At 38.3% G+C, this 12,407-nt stretch overlaps 1 protein-coding gene across 1 annotated transcript in view; it reads right to left on the bottom strand.

Moving 5' to 3' along the window:
• Positions 1–12,407, bottom strand: part of RET (ret proto-oncogene) — a 117,289-nt gene that overhangs the window by 27,732 nt on the left and 77,150 nt on the right. The window contains exons 11-12 of the mRNA XM_060769053.2: positions 12,153–12,406; positions 3,474–3,621 (exon numbers count right to left, since the gene is read on the bottom strand). Coding sequence (XP_060625036.2) covers positions 3,474–3,621; positions 12,153–12,406 — 402 coding nt within the window. The remainder of the gene's footprint in view (positions 1–3,473; positions 3,622–12,152; position 12,407) is intronic.

The following is a 12,407-nucleotide window of genomic DNA, read 5'->3' as shown; positions in this document are numbered from 1 at the left end:
TACACTATCATATAATTAAGATTACCAAACAGATAATTTAGCGTGTTTGCTTTGAACTGGATTATATGAGTCTACACTGGTATATAATCCAGTTCAAATTGGATGTGGATTTTGTATGGAAGTGTAGATGAGGCTACTGTTTCTTCAAGGCCCCACCTACACTGCCAGATATTTATTTACAATTTTTTTTATATTCCGTCCTTCTCACCCTGTAGGGGACTCAGGGCGGATTACAGTATACACATATATGGCAAACATTCAATGCCAGTTTGACAAACAAAATATACAGACAATACACAGAGGCTATTTAACTTTTTTCTGGCCACCAGGGGAGCTGCTGCTTTCATCGTCTACCAGTGACACCGATGAAGTTCTTCCGCATTCCACATTCCCCGGAATCTTTTCTTTATGGCCTCATAAATTAGTTAATTTAGATATTTCAGGTTATAAAAGCAGAAAGTTCACATTATTTTATTTGAACTGGATTTTTTTTTCATGTCAGGAGCAATTTGAGAAACTGCAAGTTGCTTCTGGTGTGAGAGAATTGGCCATCTGCAAGGACGTTGCCCAGAGGATGCCCAGATGTTTATATTTTACCATCCTTGTGGGAGGCTTCTCTCATGTTCCCACATGGGGAGCTGGAGCTGACAGAGGGAGCTCAACCTGTTTTCTCCAGATTCGAACTGCTGACCTGTCAGTCAGCAATCCTGTCAGCACAAGGGTGTAACCCACTGCACCACCAGGGGCTCTTTTGAACTGGACTATTTTAGTCTACATTGCCATATAATCTAGTTCAAAGCAGATAATGTGGATTTTATACAGCTTTGTGGAAGGAGCCCAAGATATGTAAGCCATTTAAATTCATGACATGAAACACAGGTTCAATTTATTGCTTAGTTCTTTATTAGATGATTGCAGATTTGGTTGGAAATTCTTTTAGCATTCTCCAACAATTGTTATGTATTTGTACCTCATTTTATGAATGTCCACTGAGGGAACTTCCACACTGCCCCTATATCTGAGATAAGCAATTGGAGAAAGAGAGGCATGGAAATCTGTGGCGACGAGGCCTTGTTTAAAAAGTTCTGATCCCAGATTATCTTCTTATCCCAGATAATCTGGCAGTGGAGACTCATATAATCTAGTTCAAGGCAGATAATCTGGGAGCAGATCCTGGGATACAGAGCAGTGTAGAAGGGGCCTGAATCTCAAAGAAAAAGACAACCAAGAATATTGAGCTGTAGGCATTTCTTGGGTGTGTCAGATTACATCATGCTTAGTTGTGAAATCTACAGTTGCTATAATTTTATTATGTCTGAATATGATTAATAATATATTTAATTCTGAAAGAAAAACAAGGGTTTGTGCCTTCTGAGTGAGATATACTTTGGCTAATGATTGGAATGAAACATTTTAATAAAGTGCTCTTTGAATTTAAAATGATACTGTAGATACTTGCATAAATCAAGCTATAATGTAGCTGTTAATTTATTGATAAACTAAAAATATTTGAGAGTAGCATGAAAATTGGCTGATGTCAAGATGGTAACTGATAAAAAAACAAATAGGAAGATTATAAAGATAGGTCATCATATTTCTAATATAATCAAAATTTAAATTAAGTAAAGAGAAGTTGTACATCTCAATTCAAAAGTATGCTGTTAAATAAAACAGGATAAATGATATTCCAAAAAAACTGACAGCAATTTGCAATTTATGGTTTCCTTCCAAGAGTTGATCTCACTACTCAATTTTTGATTTTAAGAGAACAGTGCAGAGTTTTTACATTCTTAAGTGTTACGGTTTCCTTGGTCACAAAAAAGCAAACTGTCTTCAAATTTTATAGTGATGATGCAGATATATTTAAAGCAGGATTATGTGATTATGTCTAAAGGATCTGGAGAAGTATGACTGGGAGAAAGAAAATTTCTAGACTGAACCAAGTACAGAATCTTGTTGAAAAACTCAATCCGTCCCACAGGTAGCCTACTCCCTGCTGAGGCCACAACATCTCATTCCCCCATCCCCAAGATATTCACAATTGCAGGGGAACTGTGCTTGTAACCCCCACAAAAGTGAGAAATGTTTGTATTTCACTTACAAAAATTTAATATGTGAGACATAATTCACCCACCCAGAGATGGCCCTTATCTTTGTCTTTGTCTCATTTTCTAATGCTGCCACTATATATTTTTCTAGCTTTATATTATCTTACTTTTTCCTTCACTTTGCTGTACCTTCAACAACATGTAGAAAGAAGACACCAAAAGCTCTGTTTTATGACACTGTCAATGCAAAAAGACATATTTTAGCCTCAGTTTTCTCAAGAGAATGAATATAATTGATAGGAGTGATTAGAACGGAATTAAATGTCTATGAGATTTAATGGAGATGGAGTAAGTGGTGGATGGAGAGTCCTGCTTTGACTTTCCCCTTTGCTTTTGTTTTCCTCCCTGGTGCTGCATGCCTCATCTCTTTGTCCTGGATACATGAAGGCCAACAAGTCTATAACCACCACTCAGCCCCCGAGAAAAGAGACAAGCCAGGGGTCCTCAAACTTTTTAAACAGAGGGCCAGGTCACAGTCCCTCAAACTGTTGGAGGGCCAGCTTATAGTTTGAAAAAAACATGAATGAATTCCTATGTACACTGCACATACCTTATTTGTAGTGCAAAAAACACTTTAAAACACTACAATAATTAAAATCGAAAACAATTTTAACAAATATAAACTTATTAGCATTTCAATGAGAAGTGTGGGCCTGCTTTTGGCTGATGAGATAGGATTGTTGTTCTTGTTGTTGTGTGCTTTCAAGTCATTTCAGACTTAGGTTAACCTGAGCGAGGGCCAGGTTAATTACCTTGGAGGGCCATATCCGGCCCCTGGGCCTTAGTTTTAGGACACCTGAGATAAGCAATTGGAGAAAGAGAGGCATGGAAATCTGTGGCGACGAGGCCTTGTTTAAAAAGCCAGTTCCCTGTTTCTGCTGCACTCTATTGTGAACAACCAAAATGCTGGAATGCAACAGAAATGGGACGATCTTGGTAGAACAGCTGTAGTCAGAGGAAGTCAGTTGGCAGAGGACATGGTACATTATTCTCTCACACATTATGTGACACAATGAAGCACTATTTTTATGCTGTAAATATCACAAGGGGAAAGTTCAGCTAATGCTGAAGGATGAGTGCTCTAAAAATCTTTTGAAGATGCCCATGTCAAATGGCAATTTAAACAAGTAGCATCAGCCAAGCTAAGTCACGCTGCCCTTTTGGCCCCGTAGAAAGAACTTCTCTCATCATTGTGTCAGAGGAAGATGTCAGGACATAAATAAATTGCTTTAGGACATTTGGCCAGAGAAAAATAGAGACTTATTTTCCCTACTGTTCTTGCTTCTAAACTAGACCTCTGTCACATAGATTAAGAAGTTACTAAATTGTTCACATTTCTTTTCAAGCGTATACAGAGAAAAATACCTTTTAGCATTTTGACTGCAACAGTAGTATAGCCAGCCTTCCCCTTAAGTCTAAATGCAGTTGCCTTGACAACTTTTCCAAATTCTCCTTCTCCAAGGGTCTTGCCAAGCACCAGATTCTTCCGAGGAAATTCCCACTTTGGATCCTCCTGTGGAAAAATGTGGGGAGTGAAAGCACATCTATCAAATAGATGAATATAAGTGACAGACAAAATAAAGTCCTACATCTCTTTCTTTTCTACAGTATCCCTAGAAAATTCATTGATATTGCTTCTTTTACTTATGGATTACATAGAAAGGAAGCTGAGGGAGGGAAAACCCAGAATCTTGATTTAGATGGAGGAAAATATCTCACTTTTCACATAAGACAAGTGATATGATTAACAACTCTCAGATTAGCTACAGATTCACACAAGTCCTGTGTCTTTGCACTGTGAACATCTATCTCTGTCCAAGTCCAACTAAGCTTCTCTATACTCTAGACTATTGCTGAGGACTTTGTTGAAACAGATTCCTGCTTGTCTTCTCTGATTGTCTTATTATGTGAACTTGAGTGATTGAGATAGCAAAAATAGTGAAAGATTGGTCTTTTCCAACCTACTACACAGACTGAGAATTCATAAATAGCCTATTAAATTGCTATTGTTTGAGGTTGGGGTGGATATGAGGCTCCTGAAGCAACTCAAACATTCATAATGAAGGGGCAAAGATGTTGGGGCACTCCAAATGCACAAACTTAGGAGTCCCCTCAACAGCCCAATGTAGCTATGCAAGGAGGAACACCATAACTACAATGGCATTATTGCAGGCCTAGCAATATCGACAAACATGCATACCGGAATGCAATCAAAAAGTTTGTTGCAGCCTCCAATGGGGCTGGAGAGCTTTTATCACTTTGGAAGTAAATTGAATACACATTCTCATTGGTATTCAAAGATCAATCATTTCATTGGTCTAAACTGACTATACAGATGCTCATTGGCTCTTTATGATTTTGACAGGCATGAAAGCACACGTGGGACACTAACAATGGCACAACTATAATCTATTGTTCTCTGACCATGACGGTCTTAATGAATCAGTCTTATCTGTTCTTCTGTTGCAAGCATAACTCCAGAACAAGTGGGAAATGTGTGTTCTAACTAGTCACTAGCTAGCTGGTTTTGTCCTGATGTACTTTTATGCTTGAAAAGTAACTTCCTCTCTGCAGAAACGTTTTCTCAGACCATCAGTGTTTTCTGTAAATGAATGCCCTCTGCAGAAGGGCAGTAAATCGTATCCTGATATGGCAGTAAATCAGGACACATGGGCATCGATAACATCCCTGAAAATTCCCTTTTAAAACTACACCTCCCTTATTCCTGACTTTTCTTTTTGTGAAGCTGAAGCCATTCAGCGAAGCAAATCAAGCAGGTTTACACAAGCCTCCCAACCCCTTATATTCTTTCCAGCTCCTTTCCACACGATTGTTGGTAGTTTTACACACAGCTAAACAACTGCAAACTAACTTCAAACCTGGTGATTATTGGAGATAATGGATCATGATTTGTTAGGATGACTGACAATTGGGGTACAGATCATGAACTGTTAGGATCACAACCTATTCGGGTTAGCAGAGTTTATTTGGTAATGGATGATTGCTGGGCATGTAGATATTTTGTTTCTGTTGATCTTTCAGCAATGATGCAAGCAAACTTCTTTTAAAGCTAACAAGTTTTGCTTACTGATAACTTCGTGTATTTAAAGATACAGGCACATTCCTTGTCACAGACTAAAAACTTCAGTAACGTTTCAGATAGTTTGTATCTTGAACTTATAATCTTTAATAGTTTCTTCATAAACTATGTTGCTTGATACAGCTATCTTTAGTAAGAGTTTACTTTCAAATAAAGCACAAGTCTCAACAGTTTCTGACTTCCTAACATGAGCTTCTGCACTTTGACAGACTTCCATATTCAAGCTCATTCAAAAAAACCAACACACTTCTTTAACAGTCATTTCTCAACTGAAATTTCCTGTCATCATGTTTAAATCTGAACATTCTAAACTGTCACTGTCAGTCACATGACCTGCAGCCCCTCCCACTGCTTTAGGTACATAGAGATAAGGAAACTGCAAATCAAATAAGAAATATACTTCAGGTCATAAAAAAACATATTACAAAACAGACAATAGAGGAGGCTTGAGAAGGTTGCTTCCCCCAACAGTGACTTCCCTTACTCACAAAGCCTCCAATTTCAATAAAGATCACTAATTTCCACAGTTTCCTGTCTCCATGTTAAGTTCCGCTATATATTTCCAAAGGATACTGTATTGCTGTATTGACAAGGTAGAAACAGAAGGCCAATGCTGGCCACTCTCTACTTATATACCAGACTCGGCCAACCTAGAGGATTTTCACTACTTGCCAAAAGTTAGCAGACAAAGTTAGACACTACATCTGTATATAAAGACAGTACACACAATCCATGGTAGCTATCTTGGTTAAGTCCCAGCCCCAGGTTCCCCAACAGACTCTCTACATTATGAATCTAGCATCTGTGCATGGTAGGTGGCATTTAAGAAGGGATCTAGCTTGACTTTTCTGTACCTGTGGTGCCAGCTAAGAAATAAATGCTTTGCACAAAATATTTTGCTTGATTTATACACTTTAGGGATTGAAGAAGCAAGAAGACTTTGTTTAAAATTCATCCAGTCATCTCAGACAATTGCCCTTCTGTCTTGGGATTATATCAAGCTTGACAGTTACTGAACAGGGATGTCTGGTTAAATGAACTGAGAAATAAAAGCAAACAGCATACATGCTTCTATGAAAACATCAACCCCAACATCTAAAAATATCACAGGGAGCCATAGGAGTTGCAAAAAGGACAGTGTTTCACTAGTAAAGACTCCCCTAAATGCCGTCAACATTGAAGTGACATTGTGAATATATACTTACATCACAAAGGATTTTAATCATTATGCCCCTAATTCTGAGCCGAGTATTAAATGTGTTGTTCTATTTTTAATTATGCTTCAAATGTGGCTAATGTTAATTTGGGCCTGCAAATTGTATTTTCATCCAGAAAATGTTGAGACATGTTTTTTCAGCTGATAGCTTATAGTTTTGTATTCATGAATTTGATTATCTGGGGAGAACTGAGGTATTATATGAATTTGACCATGTTACTGATTCTACTAATATCAATTATTATTTTGTAACACTTTATTTATGACTATACTCTATCCTCTAGAATGGTAGCAGATCTGAACATATGTAAATTCTATAATCAGGCATAAAGAATTTGCATCTGTGACCCTTGGTTCTTTAAAAGATGGGTCATTTTGTCTGGGCAAGGAATTATTTGAACTACTCCAGAAGTGTGTTCCTGGCACCTTATCCTGTCTCCCTCACTAATTTAACATAAAAATGTAGTTTGAAATGTGAAAATCATATTCTTCACATCCCAGTAAAATCCTATTTCTCATTTAATAGAGGAATTGAGGTTGATTATATTTTCTTCTCAAGAACACCAAACAACTCTATGGCTAAGCACAACCTACTAAGACCCTAATCCAATATTTATGTCCCATATGGGCAATCCACAGACTGCTCACAGCCCTCAGATGTCTTCTGTGTGGTCTATTACAGGAGCCTAAATTGCCCCTCACTTCTTCTCCCAAGGTATCTACTGCTTTTATTTTCTTGGGGGGGGGGGAGAAGAATATCATTCTTTTGGGGGTAAAGTGGGGAAGAAGGTTCAGGGAAAATGAGACAGTTTGTTAATATTCTTTATGTCCTTATCAATCACTATTCTTCTTGAAAGCTTTAATAAATATCTGCTGAGAAAGAAGCAGTAATGTGCATATTCCAATCTGACTTGGAAAGGAGCAAGGAAAACCCACTGAAATAGACAGATTTGTTGTAGAAGAGCCAGACACTGATGGTTTAACTGATGATTTAGAGAGGATTATGAGCTTTCCTGTGGCACTTCCTGTGGCACAAAGTGAAGGGTCCTCAAGTTTGGGAAATTCAGGTCTGGGAAATGATGTTTCTTTCTGTGAGAAAAATGACTCAGAAAGTGCAGGCCTCAAGGAAAGTCCAAAGAATCAGAAGTAGCAACAGCAGATAAGGAATTGAGTGAAGAGTTCCCAGGAGAAACCACCTATAGCTACAGAGATCAACAAAAGTCTTCATTTACAAATTAAAGTTGAAAATAGATTACGCCAGTTTGAGAGATTACATGGGAAAGTAGAGGAGAAAATTCATGGGAGATGTAATGCTTTCATGGGTGTCTATTAAACAAGTTATTTACCTCAAGGGCAGTTCAGGAAATGATGCATCAGAGTGAGAAGCTAGGCCTGAATTCTCTGGTTCTTGATTCAAGTCAAGTCTTCGTTTTGGATTTTAATCCTGGAAGTGTTCCTGTTTATGTACTCCTGTTCAAGTTTTCCTAGTTATATCTTCTTACTGTGGACTTATGCTATACCTGTGATTTCTGGTTGTTCCTGGACCTTGTCATCTCTGGGACTTTATGAGATATTTGAATTATTGTTTGGTTCCACCTATTGCTAAACCTTTTTGGATTATATATCTTCTTTCTGATTACTGCTTTTTCATATGCTTTTTATGTGTTTTAGAATAAACTGTTTGATTATATTCCTAGACTCTTGTGTGGTGCGGTGGTCATAGGTGTTTCTAGGCCTGGAGTGCAACATGACCAACCATTTCCGGCCTAACTTGTAAATGCCAATGGGCCATTTGAGACGTACACCTCATGTTTGCTGGGAGATTCTGGGAGTTCTCATTCGAAAAACATACATTGCCAAGTTCTGGTTATCTGTGGTATAGCATGTAGTCTTGTCAAAGTAAAGGAAATGCATGATTCAGTTGCATGACCCATGATAACCGCAAGCCAAAACGCATCCTCTCTTTTGCTCTTTGAAAAGATGCAAGGGAATGAGCTTTAAATCCTGTGCTACCATGGCTCATACAGCTGTAATGAGGGATAGCCGAGTGAGATTACTAGGAAGCATTCCAATAATTAGTTGCAGATTTGGAAGGGCCTAGTTAACTGTAATCTAATTGTTCATTCCAGTAGAACAAGCAATCATTTATGGTTCTGTGACATCCTGGCATATAACTAACAAATAACCTATTGTACTAAATAGGATAACGAAAGATGTGAGCAGAACATTTTTCTAATCCTATGCATCTAATTTTCAAGCAGAAAAATGTGAAAGTTGTTTTTCAAGCTTTTAACATGCATATGGAAATTGTGCACATGTAAAGGAAAGAAACGGAGTGGTGATAATACATACCATTTATATGGAGCACTCTTGAATGTTCAAAGAGCGCCACAAACATTATTTTTCTGTAATCCTTACTACAACCCTGTAATTATTTTCTACAGAGTGCAGATGGGAGGATGAGATTGAAAAAGAATCGCTTGACTAATGCCATTGCAAAAAATACAGAAGCTCATGTGCAAAAAATACAGATGCCAAATCCTGACAAGGTGGAAACATAATGGATAGGTCATGCTTAAGGTTGAGGGAGATGGTCAACCTTTTCTGAATGGGATTGCTTTTTCCCTCAATGAGTAAGGTACACACCCTGGGATTTTTATTCAATGTGACCAAGAATATCTTCATAAGCTTTGGTTGCTTCACCATCCCAAGTCTTTCGTGGACAGAGGGAGTCTGCCTATGGTGATCCTTGCCCAGGTAATCTCCAGATTGGATTACTGTAATGCCTATATGTGGGACTGCCCATGGAGAAGGCACAGAAGTTTCAACTAATGTAAAATTTGGCAGGCAGAATTGTGACCTATTTGTTTTGGTAGAGCCAATTCTGTAATAATTGCATTGGATGCCTAAATGCTCCCAGTTCAAAGTATTGGTGCTTACCTATAAAACCCTTAATGGCCAAATCCCAAACATTTTAAGAAGTGCCTCCCACTATAATCAGTTTTCAGTGCAGTAAAGAGGACTGGCCAATACCCTTCTGCATAAGAATTACACTGTTAAGACAGGGTTGAGGAGACCTTCCTGTGGCTCTGCCCTAGCTCTATGGACCCCTTCCATACAGCCATATAACCCAGAATATCAATCCAGATAATCCACAATATCTGCTTCAAACTGGATTATCTAAGTCCACACTGACATATAATCCAGTTCAATGTGGATTTAATACAGCTGTTTGGAAGGGGCTGTAGAGAAATGTTTATTATAGAGTGTTTAATGTACTGTGTTTAAACTGTATTTATAATGTTTATTATAAAGTGTTATCTATAATGTGTTTAAATCTGTATTTATGTATTACATTTGTTGCCAGGGCCTAGCTGAGAGAGATAGGTTGCCATGGTAACACAGCCTCAGAGGAGGTGGGCGGAGTTTAAGGAGAAAAAGGTTTGAAAGCGTCAGTTAATTTCAGTCCGGTGGATGAGACCCGGGGAAGAGGAGAGTCAGTTAGGGCTCTGTGGTTGTGAAGCTGTGAGAATTCAGCAGTTCTTAGAATTTGTGAATATTTCTTCAGCAAGAGAGCTGAAGGTGTTACCTTGTTAGATTGCTTAGGTTAAAGAATCTAACAGAGGGGGTTTTAAGGATCGCCAGTAAGGAAAGACTGGTGATCAGTGGTTTGTTCCGAGTATAGGGCAAACAGTGTGGACATTCACAATAGGGAACTCTGAAATAGTATAAGCACTTCACTAAAGAAGGAGTTTGTAGATTTGTAACATTCAGAAGCCTGAAAGTATCTCAAACCAGCCATTTTGTAACATCAAGCCTTGTGCCAAGTTCAAACTCTCAAAACTGCAACAATTACGTTCTGTTAACAATAAAACTTGTTCTCTTTTTATTTCAAACCTGCCTCCTCCATTGCTTTTATGCTTGGTGCATTCCACACTACCAAAATCACCTCACAACCCAACTAAAGATAAACAGAGACATAAACCAGCGTCTCTAAACATATTGGTGGCAGCTTAATGGATATTTAAAAGAAGGTTCCTCACAGAATATTGGTGGCATTAAAGAAGATTAATGCTTCCTCACATAATTTTTGGTGGCATCTAGTGGGATTAGCGCTTCTTTACATGGCCCAACACACTATCTTGAAGGAAATATTTAGGCGCCAGTATTTCTCTTTTCAAACTCTTTTAGTTTATTCTGTCTATTAAACTATTAAAAAAAAATTTCCAGCTTCATGAACTGATAATTTCTTGCATTTTTACATTATCACTGATTAGTGTGTTAATGTTTATGCTTTACCCTGGAAACCACTTCTTTGAATAAAGTGGAGTCAAGAGGGGTTTCCCCGCCAGCTAAATGAAAAATGGATGCCCTAGATCAGTGGTTCCCAACTTTTTTTTGAACAGGGACCTCTTTGACCAAGGTCCACTCTCCACCATTAGTAGTTATGAATCAGTTTTTGGTCAACTTTAGATTTGGTTTGGTTATTAAGGGTGCTGATTCCGAAAACTGTATTGGATAGACCACATCATCTCTAGTTTCGGATACAAAACAAAAGCCATCCAGTAGTCACCATTTGCTTGATCACAGAAAACCATATTTAATAAGCCTTGGCCCTATAAGAGGATTTTGTGAGACCAATTTGCTCTCGTTTCAATGGACTGGCCAATACCCTTCTGCATAAGAATTACACTGTTAAGACAGGGTTGAGGAGTAATAGTAATAGTGAGGCTGTGAACCATATTTTAGTTTTTGTGGACCACTGGTGGTCGACGGACCACAGGTTGGGTACCACTGTCCTAGATCAACCTGCATGTCTTCATGAAAAAGACATATCTAGCTATTTCAGTATGCCCTGTATGGATATCATATTAGGGGTGCAGATGTTCATCCATGAGAAACCTCCACTATGACTGCAGATGCAGAAGCCCATTTATAGAGTTAGGTTTCCCCTTCTGGATTGGTAGGGTAAAACCGGGTCCATGACAATAACTTGGATACTTCATTAAGTGTGCCACAACTCCTTGGGTGTTTTGCCTGTTGTTTGAGGTAAAGCTTTGGTGAAAACTCCAAATGGGAATCCACCTGGCCATCAAGTAGGGCTGTTATTATTAAGAATTAGAAGAACAGGTAAGTTTGGCTTAGAAGTTTGCCAAAGCACCTGTGGGTTAGTGTTTTGGGGGCAGTTCTCAGCAGAGGATGACTAAATATTTACTTTAGATTTGAATTTGTTTTGAATTTTTCTAGAGAGGTCAGGAGAAAATTTAAGTAAATATTTCCAGGGAAAATACAGCTTTATTATACAGGCAGAGCATAATAAATGTTTCCTCATTAATTTTATTTTATTAAAATATTGTCTTCCATCACATGTTGGAACTGATTTATGTGTTGAAATTACAAACTATGCTAATCACTTCTTTATTACTCAATCAGATACACGCAAAAATCTGGTTTGTCTTTGGACTATAAATCTTCTGCAAGTTTTGCTTAATAAAAAGGGTATTCTTATTATACTAGAGATTCAACATATTTCTACCTGCATACCATCTACAGGTGATAAAGTTTCTTTGGTGTGTTACCATGCTATGAAGACTGCGATCTCCTGCATTTGAAATTTCCCTTCTCCCAATTTTCTGAGAAGCTACTTCTTTGTTGATTAAATGCTCTCTGGTGACATGAATGTGGAGTAATTAATACATCAGTGAGATGATTCCCAAAAAGAACTTACAGGTATTTTAAAATTGTCTACTGACATCTGGTTCTCAGAATCCATTGATGGTCGGCGGACGTTAGTAGATGAGTAGCTTATAGGGTAGGACTGAGCTGGGCGCCGGAAGGTCATCTCTGCTGAAGCAATGGGTGGCTTTGGAGAATTCTTGTGGTAACGGTGGATGAAGTAAGAAGAAAGGAGCACTGAAACGATGAAGGACAGCAGGACTCCCCCTGCAATCACCGTTTTGCACATATCATCACACAACGGCTC

Source organism: Anolis sagrei, chromosome 3, assembly GCF_037176765.1.
Source record: "Anolis sagrei isolate rAnoSag1 chromosome 3, rAnoSag1.mat, whole genome shotgun sequence".
Classification (NCBI taxonomy): domain Eukaryota; kingdom Metazoa; phylum Chordata; class Lepidosauria; order Squamata; family Dactyloidae; genus Anolis; species Anolis sagrei.
This window is presented reverse-complemented; position numbering and strand designations above follow the sequence as displayed.